The sequence below is a fragment of the Sciurus carolinensis genome, chromosome 4 (assembly GCF_902686445.1).
Source record: "Sciurus carolinensis chromosome 4, mSciCar1.2, whole genome shotgun sequence".
Taxonomy (NCBI): Eukaryota; Metazoa; Chordata; class Mammalia; order Rodentia; family Sciuridae; genus Sciurus; species Sciurus carolinensis.
The window spans coordinates 66,848,863-66,864,930 of NC_062216.1; the positions used below are offsets into that span (position 1 = coordinate 66,848,863).

General features: G+C 43.3%; 1 protein-coding gene across 1 annotated transcript in view; it reads right to left on the bottom strand.

The window, feature by feature from the left end:
- The window catches only part of Cacna2d4 (calcium voltage-gated channel auxiliary subunit alpha2delta 4), a 98,924-nt gene that overhangs the window by 64,571 nt on the left and 18,285 nt on the right, over positions 1 to 16,068 (bottom strand). The window contains exons 14-18 of the mRNA XM_047549684.1: positions 14,085 to 14,162; positions 13,232 to 13,312; positions 12,223 to 12,297; positions 8,379 to 8,465; positions 7,769 to 7,840 (exon numbers count right to left, since the gene is read on the bottom strand). Coding sequence (XP_047405640.1) covers positions 7,769 to 7,840; positions 8,379 to 8,465; positions 12,223 to 12,297; positions 13,232 to 13,312; positions 14,085 to 14,162 — 393 coding nt within the window. The remainder of the gene's footprint in view (positions 1 to 7,768; positions 7,841 to 8,378; positions 8,466 to 12,222; positions 12,298 to 13,231; positions 13,313 to 14,084; positions 14,163 to 16,068) is intronic.

A 16,068-nucleotide genomic window follows, 5' to 3' on the forward strand; every position in this document is an offset into this window, starting at 1 on the left:
TTGAACTCAGGGGCATTCAACCACTGAGCCACGTCCCCAACCCTATTTTTTTTTTTTTTTTAATTTAAAGACAGGATCTCACTGAGTTGTTTAGCACCTCTCTATTGCTGAGACTGGCTTTGAACTCGGGATCCTCCTGCCTCAGTCTCCCAAGCCACTGGGATTACAGGCATGCACCACTGCGCCCGGCATCCTTCTTCTTTTTAAATGGAAGAACAAAAGTGAATTGCACAGATCTTAACTGAGCCCCTCAATTAGTTTTTGATTAGTTTGTACACAGCTAAGAAATGACTCCCTGTCAAGATATGGAATCTTCGTATCTTCTATGATCTCTTTGCCTCCCCTTCTAGTCAATCCCTACCCCACCCCTCCGAAGGCAACTGAATGCTCTGAATTCTATCACCATAGATTTCTGTTTGACCTGTTCATCATACTATTTTGTGATTGACATGTTTTTAAGGTCATGTTGTGTGTATTGCTAGATTGTTTGTTCAACTGCCGAGTGGAATGCCAATGTATGGATACACCATAGTTAGCTTTTACATTCACCTATTGATGAATATTTGGGTTGGTTCCAGTTTAGAGCTATAATGAATAAAGCTTCTGTAAACCTCGGGGACAAATCTTATGGACTTGTGTTTTCATTTCTTTTGATAAATACCTAGGAATGGAATTGCTGGGTCATATGGTAAATATAATAACTACCTCTTTTTAAAAAAAAATTGCCAATTTCCCAAAGTTGTTTTATTATTTTATACTCCTACTAACAATGTATGAGAGTTCCAATTTCTCCACATCTTTGCCAGCATTTTGTTTTATTAGTCTTTTAAATTTTAGCTATTACGGAGGGTGTGAAATAGAATCTTGTAGTTTTAATTGGCATTTCTCTAATGGTTTATAATGTTAAGCATCTTTTCAAGTGATTATTGGTCATGTGTCTACTCAAGTACTTTGTTGATTTTTTACTGCATTCTGAATCTTCTTGTTATTGCTTAATAGGAGTTCTTTACATATTGTGGAACAATCTGTGCTTGCTTTTTCAATTTCTTATGGGTGTTTTTTGATGAGCAGAACTTTTTGCATTGATGAAGTGCAGTTTTTCAAATTTGATTTTCTAGTTAATATTTTTGCCTAAGAAATCTTTGCATATCATCAGGTTAAGAAGTTCCTTTTTTACATTTTCTTGTAAAAAGTTTTATAGTTTTAACTTTGACACTGAGGGCTAGAATCCATCTTGAATTAATTTTTGTGTGAGGTCTGAGATGCAGCTTAGTGTTTTTCCCCCATTTATTCAGTTGTTGTAGCAACATTTGTTGAAGAGAAATTCCTTTCTCTACTGATTTGCCAAAGTGTCTTCATTGAAAATTAATTTATAGTTGTGTGAGGTGCTATTTCTGGATTCTCCATTAATCCATTTATCTATTCTTTTGTTAATACTACCCTGCTTGGCTACTGTAGCTCTATAGTAATTTATGAAGCTAGGTTGTATGAATCATTCAAACTTGTTCTTCTATTTCAAGATAGTTTGTCTATTCTAGATATTTTGCATTTTATCACATCAATTTTAGAATCACCTTGTATATTTCCAGAAGTCTTAAAATTTTGATTGGGACTATGTTGAATCTATAGGCCAATTTGGGGAGAACAAACATCTATCTTAACAACTCATAAACAAAGTTATAGTTTTCTATTTGTCTAATTTTTCTTTGATATTCTTTTAACAATGTTTGGTAGTTTTAGTGTAGAGGTCATTATAAATTTTGTCACATTTATCCCAAAGCATTTTATATTATTTGATGACACTATAACTTAAAATAATTTCATTTTCCAATTATTTACTGCTATCAAAATAAAATTGAATTTTACAAAATTGGCCTTGTGCCCCCTGAACATTCTAAATTTATCTATCAGTTCTAGTAGTCATTTTGTACATTACTGATATTTTCTAGGTATATAATAATCTTGTCTGTTAATGAGGATAATTTTACTCTTTTTCTAATATTTGCCTTTGTTTTCTTGACTTATTTCACTGACTAGGATCTATGGTACAATACTGAATGGAAGAGGTAAGCAGACATGTTTGCTGTATTCTCAGTTTTAGGGAGTAAGTATTAAGCGTTTCATCATTACAGTTAGCTTTCGGTTTTTCATGGTGCTTTTTATGAGATTGAGGAAGTTTCTTTCTGTTCCCAGTTTAATTTTTTTAGGTGCTCCTTTGGTATCTATTGAGATGATCATATATTTTTCTCCTTTATTCTGTTAATGTGATGAATTACATTGATTGGTTGATTTTTTTCTAAGTCAGATTAACCTTACTTTATTGGGATAACCACATATACATTTTACATTTCCATGTGTAAATGCTAAATACAATACCAAAACTCTTGCTTTAAATAGTCAATTGTCTTTTGAGAAATTAAGAAATTAAGAGAATGAGTAACAGATAGTCTTATATTAAACTACATTATTTGCCATTTCCAGTATGGTTCATTCTCTTCTGTAGGTCTGTTTCCATCTGGTTTCATTTTTCTTCAGCCTGAGGAATATCCTTAAGCATTTCTTGTAGTACAGGTTTCATGGCCATGAAGCCTCTATTTCCTTTATCTGAAAATGTCTTTATTTCACCTTATTTTTGAAGGCTATTTCTCTACATACATAAATTTGAATTGGCAGAATATTTTTTCCTTTCAGTACTTCAAAGATGTATTTCATTGTTTCTGAATGAGAAGTTAACATAGTTCTTATTATTTCCTCTCTATCATGCATCTTTTTTTTTCTTCTAGCTTCACTGGAAATTGTCTCTTAGCTTTGATTTTCCATAGCTGGACCATGATGTGCCCAGATGTGGTTTTCTTTTTCTTTTTGTCCTGCATAGGATTTGTTGATGTTATTGGATCCTTAGGTTGATATTTTCACCAAATTTAGGACATTTTTGTCTATTTGTTTTTCAAGTTCTTTCTTTGCACCATCTGTATCCTTTCCTTCTGGGACAATGGGAACATACATCACTTGTTATTGTCCCATGGGTCACTAAATGTCCTCCTTTGCTTCTTTTCTTCCTTTCTATTTCCCCCCTGTTCTTCAAATTGAGAAATTTCAATTAATCCTTCTTCAAGTTTACTGTCCTTTCCCCTCTACTCTGCTAGTAAACCCACTTGGTAAAATTTCATTTTGGTTATTGTATTTTGTGATTTTAAAACTTCCATCTGGAAGCACAAGCAACAAAAGCAAAAATAAACAAGCAGTACCACAGATAACGAAAAAGCTTCTGCACATCAAAGGAAATGATCAACAAAATGAAAAGGTAACCTACAGATTGGGAGAAAGAGTTTGCAAGTCAAATATTTGATAAGGAGTAAATATGTAAAGAATTCACACAATTCAATAACAAAAAGCCAAATAACCCAATTTAAAAATAGGTAAAGGGCCTGAACAGATACTTATCAAAAGACATGAAAATGCCAACAAGCATTTTGGGATGCTTCCTGTCAAAAAGACAAGAGATAACAAGTGTTGATGAGGATGTGGAGAAAAAGGAACCTTCAAGCACTGTTGGTAGGCATGTAGATTGGTGCAGTCACTGTGGAAAACAGTATGGAAGTTCCTAAAAGAATAAAAAATAGAACTACCATATGATCTTGCAAACACTCTGCTGGATATATGTGTAAAAGAAAAGAATTCACCACCTTGGAAAATTATCTGAAAACTCATGCTCACTGCTCTATTATTCACAATAGCCAAGATATCGAAAGGACCAAAGTGCCTATCAATGGATGAATGAATAAAGAAATTGTGAGAATATATATTGTTATATATGTAATGGAATATTATTCAGCCTTTAAAAAGGAGATCCTGCCATTTGCAATGAAGTGAAAGAAACTAGAGGGCATTATGCTAAGTGAAATAAACTGGACGCAGAAAGACAAGTACTACATGATCTCAATGGAATCACGTGGAATCCTATAATAAACAGCCAAATACATAGAAACAGAGAATTAAAGGGTGGTTACTAGCAGCTGAGGGATGGGTGGGTGGAAAATAAGGAGATGTAGGTCAAAAGCTACAAAGTAGCAGTTTTGTAGGATGCATAAGTCTAGAGATCTATAGTGAATAATATTATACTTGTGGTTTGGATGTGAAGTGTCCCCCAAAAGCTCATGTGTGAGACAATGCAAGAAGGTTTAGAGGAAGAGATGATTGGGTTATGAGAGGATAATGTTAATCCTGATGGGATTAACTGAAGGTGGGTAGGGTGTGGCTGGAGGAGGTGGGTCATTGGGCTTTGGGTATATATTTTGTATCTGAAGGGTGGTGATCTCTCTCCCTCTCTCTGCTTCCTGATCATCACCGTGAGCTGCTTCCCTCCACCACACTCTTCTTCCATGATGTTCAGTCTCACCTTGAGCCCCAGGGATGGAGCCGGTTGTCTGTGAATTGAGACCTCTGAAACCATGAGCCTCCAGATAAACTTTTCCTACTCTATAATTTTCTGGTCAAATCTTTTAGTCACAGCAGTGAAAAAGCTGACTAAAACAAAACTGTATACCAGTAATTGTCCAAGAGAGTAGATTTTAGATATCCTTACCATAGCAAAAGTTGTTAAAAATGAAAGGTATCTATGTATGAGATGGTGGGCACGGTGATTTGCTTGACTGCAGTAATTTCTTTGCTATGTATGCGTATCGAGGCATTATTTGTACACCTTCAATAAATAAACAACAGTCTAATGTAAAAATAACTTTCCATTTGGTTCTTGAGAGAATTTGTATTGTGTCAAATAGCTGAGCTGAAACTACATTTCCCCAAACTGAGCTCCCTGCATGGTTCAAAGTTGGGGGTAACCAAAGTGAAGTCTGCATGAGATTTGTAGACAGAGGCGAAGTGGCAACTGTTACATACACTGAGAGTAGGTACAGTCCACCAGCACTGTATAGCTCTGATCTGGAAGTGCCCGGTGCTGCTGTGTTATATGTGTGTACACACATGCACCCAGGTTAATAGGGTCATGAATTTGGAAGAACCCAAGAGCTAGTAAAGAACATTATGCCTGCCTCTCTCCTTTCCCCATTGCTAATTATTCAATCCAAATGATCAACAATGTGAAAAGATTAAAAGGGTCGTAGGTTAGATGCGCTAAGTTAGATGCACTAGGATACTTTTGCTTTTCTGGATTGTTCTTTTTAAACATGAGCCCAAAGATACCTGGCCAGGATGCTGCTGATAGGTCAAAGGTATGACACCTGTTATTGGTCTGCATTTTGGAGAAAAAAGAATACAGGCTGAAACTGGACTCCTGACAAGTTTGATATCCTAGATTCTGGCCCATGCTGTGTTTTTAACATTTTTGGAATTAGTTGGACATATCTCAAATTCCGTTTTTGACTCTTTAGATAGCACAGACCCCTCCAGTTTGCCGTAGTCTCAGCATCCCAGCCCTGACACCCATGTGCTTCTCTCATTCACATTTCTTAACTGACCTATTTGGCCCTGCAAGCTTTTAAGTTTGCAAGTCCTACTCTCGATCATGCTGTGGTTGCTAATACTGTTCTTGGTAATGCCACCGTGGCTGCATGTCTGCAGATGGAGAAAGGTCTGAATTGATGTGTGGGATGTATGTCTGTAAAGTCCACAGGAGAAAACAACAGAGCCGGTGACCACATGCAAGGAGGGTGGCTTGAACCATAATTGATGTTCCCACAAAGCTTTAAGAAAGCTTTCCTTGGCTGAGACCTGGACCTGAAGGACGTTTCTATGGAGGAACAAGCTTGTAAGTCGAGACACACCACGAGCTGGGAGAGAGGTTGGGATTGACTGGCAGCAAGAAAATAATGACACTGTCTGCTGACTGTTAGGGAAGACGTGGGGGAGGCAGAGCAGTTGGTGGTGAACACAATGCAGCAATACCAGGGAAGAGTGGCATCACAATAGATCAGAGTAGCTGAAGGCTGGCTGCCACTGTGCTGGCCACATACCAGCAAAATGTCCCCCACACAGTGTAGGCTCAGGAGCTTCCAGGGATGAAGTGAAGAGATGAAATGTTAGAGAGGGCTGAGTGAGATCCGATGAGGCAGAGGGAGACAGGACAGTGAGCCTTCCTTTGTTTCAGCCCTGTGGATTGAGCCTGGATTCTCACACAGTAGGCAAGTGCTCTCCCCCTGAGTCACACCCCCGCCCCCCAGGACAGTGGATTTTAAGACAGAATAGAAATGCTATTCCAAAGAGGCTTTGGGGAAACCTTGAAGACTGGAGAGTTAATTCTGGACCCGTCCTTCAGGAAGGCCCGTATGCGGCAGTGGTTGGGGGCGGGGGTTGTCTAGAACTTGCAATTTAACATTTAGGTGACCCAGGCAAGTTTTTGGCCTCCCTGCATATCTTCATCTGTAAACTGGGAATAGGATAGTTCAGCCTAGTTCCTGATAAATGTGGGTCACCAACATCAGTAGTAGTATAGTAGCAAGACGTGAACGTCTGTGTGCTATGGAATGTCCATCATCATCGTTGTCATGGCAGTCGTCCTACTTTATGTCAAAGCACCCATAGGTCAGGAAGGTGGTAAAACTGCCTGGATGGTTCATTGGCAGCTATGAACAAATATCAAAGGGGTGGGCAGTGGTTGCAGGAGAAGTTTGGAGCACTGGGTCCGGTTGGGCCTCTGCCTTGGTATCTTGGAGGTGTGGCAGCACTACCCCCATGGCATAAATCACTGTGCACTGGGCACAGCACAGCCACTCTCCAGTCTCTCTTTAAGTCACCTCGTGCCATGTGCACACTGACATTTTCATTATTGGTTAAATACTCTGGCAGGCCTGAACTAAATGAGAGCCCAGGTGCATGTGAAGGGGAGTCTGAGATGAGGGTGGGGTGCATGAAAGAAACCTCAGTGTCTTGGGGGTCAGCTGTAACAGGTAGCCTGACATCACGGATATTGCCTTGCCTGAGGGAAGGAGACCCTTCTGAGTTCAGAGCTTATAAAAAGCCAGACAGATGCCACAGAAATCAGATAGTCCCAGTGAAAATCAGTGCAGGACCTAAAAGGGACACTTGAATGGCTTGCCCTTCCCAGTGCTTTCTTGTTTGGCCTCCACGGATGTCTGCGTTTGTGGAAGAACTTGGGTCTAATTGTTGCAGACAGATGCTGTGTTCTCTCAGCTGAGGCAGATGGGCAGCAGGAGGAGGAGGTGGGGGTGGCTGTGTGGGAGGAGGTGACATTTGTAAATATGTCAAGGGACAATATGAATTCAGTGGATGCTTTGAAACCTTCTAAGTGAGAAAATGAAATGGTCTTTTGTAAATGATGTGCAGGTCTGTAAAAACAGTAATGGTATCAATGAAGGTATTGGTCCTTGATTCTCGGTAGTGAGAGTGGATGAAAATCAGCTAAAAGAAGTAGAGAATATGTTCAATCTCTTCCCATAAAACACGTTGTAGCAGAGCTGGTGACAATTTGCAAAATGAACTGTCACATTTCCCCTTTCCATCATAAACAACCAAAGGGCCAAATAGCAGGCAGCATAAGGAGAAAGAAAAGCTGTAAGTGACTTGGGCTAACCCACCCCACTCAGTAGCCTCTAAAGAACCAAGCGTGGGTGCGAGCAGTAGTGCAGGCCTTGGACAGGCCTGAGGCTGCAGCCCCCTGATCAAGTCCTCCAGGCTACAGCGAGCACCCAAGTCCCAAGATCTAATTAAGCTAAGTCCAAGGAAAACCTCAGTGAAATGCCAAGAAGCACCCTTCTCAGACCCCATCCTGGCTCCAGCTCTAGCTTCTTACCCCTTTGTCCAGTGGAACCTTCACGTCCATAGTGAAAGAACCTGTCTCCCTGTTGATCATGGCCGTTCTCAGCTGGGAGAGGAAAGACAATAGCATTAGTTCCTTGGCCCACAATGGTGTGGAGAAAGTGTTGAACTTTACTGATCCCTTGGGACACTGACTTCTCCCATTTGTCCTCTGAGCAGAATACCAGGAAGGAAGAGAGACTTGATTCTGGGAGTTGTTAAGCTTGTCATTCTAACTGTGCACCAAGGCAGTGCTCTGAGGGGTACTGAGGCATTGGGGTGCACCAGGTCATGCTGCTGAGACAGAATTTCCTCTAGGATGAGATGTTGAGACAGAAAGCCAGGCTAAAACAAACTCTGTCGCTTATAGATATGATTTTGTTCAACCTCACTGATCCTCGTTACTCAGGAAGATAATGTTATATTTTCATTGTTGTTAACAGAAATGCCCATTATGGGAATTGCTCCTGGCTTGGACTTGGAAAGACTCTGGGACCCAACTGCTCTGTGTGCAAGGAACAATGACCCCAAAGCTAACAGCCACTCACTCTGTGGATATAAAGTTGAATAAACGATTTTCTCTTTCCCCGGGTTTCCCCACTCACGATTTCAGCTTGGTCTTCCCACTCCACTTCAGAGAGATCCACGCTATTGTAGTTGGGTTTGGGTTTCAATTTCTTCCCCTCTCTGTACTGGAGTGGGCCAGCCAGGAATAAAAACAGGAAGTTAGCATCTGGCTCTGCTTCCATTTCCTCTCCCCTGTAAAGCCTGTCTAGTATGCTCAAGAAATCAAAGAGTCTCAGCAATTCCTTAAGTTTTATTTCTACCAAACTTCTATCCAGCATAGAGCTTCCCCTGCCAACCACATTGTGACAGATGGTCTCATAGCCTCTGGGTGAATATGTCCCAAGATGAGGCACTCCCTACTTTGTGAGCCAGCTTGTCACGGTTTGGACAGCTCTAATTGTTAGAAAGTTCTTCCTCCTACCGAGCTGAAATCTGTCTCCCTGCAACTTTTACCCATTGATCTCAGTTCTCTCCCCTGGAGCCACACAGATGTGTTCCTTCTGGCAACCCTCGAGATTTTTACAGGCACTTGTCACTCCCAAGACTTCTCCAAGCTGAATGTTCCCAGTTGGTAGATGCGTTAGCTCCCTCTGAATACGCTTTACGGTCAGTGTCACTCCCGTGGTGGACCCCCAAGACAAAAGTCAACAGTCTACCTAGGATCTGGTCAATGTGGAGGGGGCGTGTTCTGGAACCAGCATGGTGCAGCTCTGACCCCTGCCTAGGATTCTGCTGCTGGGCTTCCTGACAGAATGAGGGTGACTTCAGTCAGTCAAATCCCTTTGGTCTTCCTTATGTGACAAACTACTGTTAACTTACACCTTCAAAGTCTTTTTGGTGTTTTTTTGTTTTTTTGGTTTTTTATTTTTGGTACTAAGAATTGAAACAAGGGGCGCTTAACCACTGAGCCACATCCCCAGGCCCTTTTTATTTATTTTTTTTCTTTTGAGATGGGTTCTTGTTAAGTTGCCTTAGGGCCTCACAGAGTTGTTGAGGCTGGCCTCAAATTCAGGCTCCTTGCCTCAGTCTCCCGACCTGCTGGGATTACAGGTGTGAGCCGCCACATCTGGCACCTTCACGGTCTAACACTCGGGTCTTTCACAGAGCTTTCTGTGATCCTTAATATATTTAATCTCATGAATTTAAGCCCACTGTTTGAGAAAAATGCCTTCTGAGTACTGATTTTCTCACTTAATGTATTAGCCATACCTTCCAGACTTTATGGCATCTGCCTTCTGCATTTTCATCTTGTTGATAGGATTTTTGAATGCTAACGAGTCAAAGACAGATCGGCAGTGCTTAATTACGACCTCTCTCCAACTTGACATCGTGCCATTAATCAACACTCTGAGTGTCATTATTTTCTAGCATTGACACTCTCTCTCCTTCTCTGCCAAGACAGATATTGTCAAGTTATCTGCAATTATGTCTGCAATGCTTCCCCGATTTAGTTTAGTAATCCCATCAAATAAAGAAGAGAAGATAGTTTGTCATTGGGGTAAATTAAAAACTAGAGTATCTGCTTCGGTAGGATGAGGCCCCCAGTGGATACTTGGGTGGTTGAAGTCCTTGTCATTGTGTATCTTGCTTCTGCCAGACTCTTTTTTTTTTTTTTTTTTTTTTAATCATTCACTTAGTTTCTTCAGGAAGTCATCATTCCTCTTTCTTTCTTTCTTTTTCTTTTTTCTTTTGGTACTTGGAATTGAACTCAGGGACACTTAACTACTGAGCCACAACCCCAACCCTTTTTTGTATTTTATTTAGAGACAGGGCCTCACTGAGTTGCTTAGCACCTTGGTTGGCTTTGAACTTGGCGATCCTCCTGTCTCAGCCTTCCTATATCTGTAGTCTGTCACAATGGTGTCCCCCTTCCATTTTCTCCTTTTCTCCTCACCCTGGCCTGCACAATGCTCCTGTTCCTGGCTTTGTTGACATTCACACTTATTAAACAGCACTGTCCCTATCTCTCTTCCAAGGAATCTGTTTCTTTGGCCATAGGCCACCTCCATGTCCTAAATCCTGATGGCACCTGAAAGATTGCCGTAGTCCCTCATCTTAAAACCATGATTCTGCTTTCTTAGGGGCACTGATACAGAATGACTTCAGGTCGACAGTATGGCTTCTGACTTCCTTGACTACATTACTAGGCATACCCTTCGGGACATTCCTGAGTGTCTTCCAAGAGATGACACTGGCTTCACCATGCACATCTTTTGTTGTATAATCGTGTCCCACGTGCTATCATCCTCTATTTGTTTCATTAATGCACATCGTATTTCCTTAATTAGATATACATCACTGCTTCTAGAATTCTTCAAAGCATCATAAGGCCAGACACACAGTAGGTCCACAGCATGAACCGAGTGATGGAAGTCTTATATTCATCTTGATTACATAATAGATGGTGATAGGTGGGTTTCTGATAAGTGCCCCTTAATTCCACAGGTCAGTGCCAGGATCAACATATGTGGTCTCCCTACCCCCAAATCATTTGTTAGTACTGGGTATGGTGCTCTGCGGAACCCACCTGTCCAAGATCGTGACATATCATGGATTCAGGTACTTGCCCTTCAGAGCCTGAATTGTGAAGAAAGAGGGGCCATGGTGGTCTCCAGTGTGTCCCGATCTCTCTCTACCCTAAACCCTTAAGTAGCTGGTTAGTCACCTCATGGACAGTCTGAATCCATTTGAACCAAATGGAATGGAATATGGCTTAGACACCTGGGGCAGAGGAGCCCCTTAGTAGGTTCTCCTATTCTCTGTTGCCCTGAGATGCATTCACTACTCCAAAGAAGACTGGGAGGAGGAGAGGTTAAGATTCTTCTACAACTTTAACTCCCCCTACCCACAACCATCACACTGAGAGGTGTGGCCATTATTGCTCTGGACTGTGCCCATGTGCCATGACCAGAGGCAGCAGGGAGCCCTTATCCCTGGAGGCAGAGTTTTCAGATACAATGATGCAACTTTCTTTCTCGGCCACCAGTTGCTCAGTTAAGTCCATGTGAAAATAACCTCAGTTCCTTTATCAGCGTGGGGAGAACTAGGAAGGAGACAGGGGGACTCAGGAATATCCTGAGAAAAACTTAGGGGGACCTTGCACTGCTGCCCCCACAAGCTCTCCTGAGAGGGCCCTCTGCCATTTTTATTGTGAACTCACACCCTGTTTGATGGGCCCCTGGTACTCTGCTCACATATCTGTCAGTACAAGATGCAGTACAGCTACTGAGGTAGTGAGGGGAACATAAACCAATGTCTGCTATGGGTTGAACCTTAAATGTCCACTAAAGGTCCATGTGGCAAAGGTTTGGTTCCAGATATGGCACTCATTGGGACATGGTGGAACCTTTAAGAGATGGAGGTCACTAGGGGTGTGCCCTTGAAGGTAATTTATGAGACCCTGGATTCTTCTTTCTCTCTTTTACTTCACAACCATGAAGTGAACAGGTTTGGTTCACCATGATGGTGCTGCCCTCACCCATCAGAGACCTAAAAGCAATAGGTTCAACCAACTATGGACTGAAACCTCCAAAACCAAGGAAAAATAAACCTTTCCTCTCTAATTTCATTATCTCAGGACTTTTGTTATAGTAATGAAAAACTAATTAACACCCTGTCCTACAGGGCTCTTTAGCCTCAGAATTGCAAGCCTTCATTACATGCTCTTTGGACAGCACATCAATCATTTTGCATATTTCTGTGTTGTCTCTCCTGCAGATTACAAATAATTTGAAAGCAAAGACAAAAATGTATTTTTTTCTTCTATTACCCTCTAGGTTCTTAAATGGAGCCCAATGCATGTTCACTGTGTTAACTATTTTTATGAACTACCCCCAAGTCCCATATCATCAGGATCCCAAGGCAAATAAGATCTGTACCTACCAATGGCCGGAGGTCAGGATGTGAGAGAATGTAGCCATTGTTAGTGTTCATAAAGGCATATCCATGTACTCCAAGCTGCCAAAGTCAGGGAAGAAAGGGCGTTAGACTGTTGTGTTGGATGACTGAAGTTGGGAAGGGGTTTGGGGCTGCAGGATAGTTAAAGATGGCAGCTCACAGGAGTTTTTCAAATAGGAATGGAAATGAACCAATGGCATGCTTCTGACCATTGATCATGAAGTCCTTTCCAGCTTCTACTGTTTGGAACAACTGTGACAATGCACTTTACTTCCTGACTCTTCCACCACATCCTCTAGGTGCTTTGATGATGCCTTCTCATTCACTCTCAAAACATGTCTATGTGGCATGGAGGAGCAGATTGGGAAAACCAGGTAGGGAAAGAACTTGCTGAAGGCCATAGAACAAGTCAATAGCTAGTGGTGACAAAGGGCTCCAAGAGGACAAGCTGCTGCTGCAATGCCCACAGCTGCACTTGTCCAGAGCTGGAATGGAGGGGCCTCATCCCAGCTCTGGGCTTGGTTGCCATGGCCTGGAGAGAGGCTCCCAGCCTGGGTGGGGAAGCTCCTGGGGAATCTGTACCTGCCTCCTGCTATATTTGTATCTTAAATGTCCCCCAAAGGGCCACGTGTTGAAGGGTTTGTTTGCTAGCCTGTGGCACTACTGGAAAGTAGTGGAACCTTCAGGAGGTAGGGCCTAGTGGGAGGAAGTTAAGTCATTGGAGGTGTGTCCTTGAAGGGGATATTGGGACCCTAGTCACTTCTATTCTTTCTTTTTTCCCAGCTATCATGAAGTGAATGTTTTTCCTCCACTGCACACTTCTACCATGATATATTACCTTGGCAAAGCAATAAGACCAAGTGACCACAGACTAACACCTCTGAAATCATAAACCTAGATAAACCTTTCCTCCTTATAAGTTGATTTTCTCAGGTAATTTGTCATAGCAATGGAAATTTTAAACATCTCCCTCAGGGCCTTGACCTATGCTCACCTTATACCTGGGTGCCAGCTTCATCAGCTCTTTCAGGGTTACATCAGAGCCCACCACACCCAGGAGAATGCCATGGGACCTCTAGAAGGAAAAACAGGAGGGTTAAGGGGATTTCTTATAAATGAGGCCAGATTGAACCCTAGGCCTCTCCAGATCTCCAGAGAGGAAGCCGTTTAGGACTTAAGTGAATCTCCCTCTGCAGTTAGATTTTAGGCTGAGCTCTTTGGAATAAAAATTTAGAACCCATCAGGAAAAACCCCAGGAGCAACCTCAGCTGCTGGAAGACTAATGCCCAACATTAATATTTAAGTGATAATATTTAAATGAAATCCAAAGTTGAATGAAATATTAATCTTCACAGCAGAGGCTGAAGTACTGGGATCTTAGGAACCATAACTTACAGGAGCTCTACAGGTACCTGTAAGAAAGTATCTCCTGGCTAGACAGAGGAGGGAAGTCTCCAGAAATTCTCCCACCAGAGACTTTAAACACAAGTTAGAGTCTGTCCAACATGGCAGGAAGTGTGTTTTTGCTGGAAGGCTGGCAGAAGACCCCTCTAACCTTTTATCCCCAATGCAGGTTCCAGGGCAAAGCAGGGGAACTGACCCAAGCAGCTGAGCAGGATTGCTGAGGGAGCTTTGAGAAGGACAGACTCCTGGCCCTACCTCTGACTAAAAGATTTGGATGTGACTACTCTGGGACAGGGCATGGGACTGTGCATTGAAACACTCCCAGGTGGCCCTCATATTCAGCCGAGACAGGACGTGCTGGTTTAAGATGTCAGTCAGTGGGCCGGGTTCTAGTCCCTGCTGCTGCCTCATGGGGAGCCGCCACATGGGGAGCCACCACTCACCGTTTCATTCTTTTTACTGAAGACGGGCATGGCCACGGTTGTGAGAAGCATCAGGCTCTGTGCCTTTGAGGTAGAGAGCTGGCAGGGTGAAAAAGGCAGAGGTCAATGGGGAGGCTGGGGGCCCACTGGTTTGCACTACTCAGAGCAATATGGAGAATCAGTCATTGAGGCCAACTACCCAGCATCACCTTCCAACAGGAAGGAAGAAACCCCGGGTGAGTTTTCTCCTCTGTGCAAAAAGGGAAGCTGGCAGGAATGCTGGGGAGAGGTGACTGGAGAGGAGGACCAGGCCCATGTCATATAGCAGAGTCCTGAGCCTATAGCCCAGCTACCGGCACACTCACTAAGCTGTCTCATCTGAGGCAGACCAAGGATGAACATGAGCACAGGAAACAGACCAGAAGCAAAGAAGCTTAGGAGAGCATGAGTTTTCCCAGAAACCTCTGATACAGACTTGAGGTTGCTATAAACCATAGCCCAGGCCAGTTAAGGGTAAGAAGGACATTAACCAGCCACTCTCAAAAACATGTATATGAGAAGCCCAGCTTAGGGACAGGGTGCGTTGCAGCTGTTATCTACCTTAGGTAAACCCTGACACACTGCGGACAACGCTCTCCACTCAGAACACCAGAGTTGGAGTCACGCCCTGGCCCAGAGATCGCTCCACCCGGGTCTCATCTCCCTGTGCTGGATCCCTCAGCTACCTTGACTCATGGGCTCCACACAAGTGCCTGGCTGGGTAGCAGAGATGAAATGTATGTGTGCTGATACTGGAGCCTGACCCTCATTCAGATCAACTAAAGGTAGCTGCTGGGTCATGGACCTCTACCGTCAACCTTCTTAGAACAAGGAAGAATTTGACCGTCAACTCTCTTGCCCTTCCTCATCTGATTTTTTGATGTAGAGTTTGGAAGTAAGTTTTTCTGAAAGTGACCACGCTGCCATTGAATATTGTTCTGCACCCGGACACATCTTTGTGGGTTAAATGATGGCTGTGAGTCTCCTGGAGTTGAGAATTGATGAACTCGGTGGTGCATCTTCAGGGAAGCTGCTCCCCAGGTCTTGGCAGGTCCCACCTTCCCCGCCCTCTTTAGGAGTTATCTCACACTCAAGGTGGGTCCCAGTGCAGTACACAGAGGCCCCTGGGCCCTAGTCTGTGGACACTGAGGAACACTTGTCCACTCAGTAGAGAAACATCCTCCATTCAGAGAGTCCAGGAGTGGGTCTAGGAGAGTACAGGTGAGATCTGACTTCAGGAAATCTAAAGTCACCGAGAAGGTGAGGGAAGGAGGAAGACTGGCCATGTAGAGACTGGAACAATGGAGTGGGGAGGTCGGTGTCACTTTTTAAAGTGAAGATAAAGCTGTGACCACATCTGTGTGAGGGAAACAGAGACCCTGGAAGATCAAATTGTTCATGAAATGCCCAAGGACCACCAGGTACAACCTGCCTGAAATCATTTTAATAATGTTACAGGGAAGTAAGATTTTTACCTCTGCCCACCTTTGTTTTTACACACACACACACACACACACACACACATACATGCAACCAGTCCCAGGGGTGGCTATGGTTATTTGGGGCCTGGGCTCCCCTCAGTGGATTTCAGAGTTCTGAAAGCTTTCCCTCTCCCTTGACCTGACCTCAGCACACACATGAGGGAAGCGCACACACTGGGGAGGCAGCTCCCTCAGCCTGTGCTGGCTGCTGGAAGGCCTGGGTGGAGAGTGACAGATAAAGCAACAGTGAGAGAGTGAAAAGCATGGGACGCAGTGCCCTGCAAGAGAAGACCAAGGCAGCCCCCACAATCCCCATCTCTTCCCGCCCCTTCATCCCTCTCCCATTTCTCTAGTGGACCTTGGACAGACAGGACCCTATGAACAATGACCACCTGGACAATGAAAGGCAAAACCCACCCCAAGGAATTTGCAAGCTCTGCCCTCTAAGCATCAGCGTTGGGAGCAGCAGTTGGTGAGGGATGGAT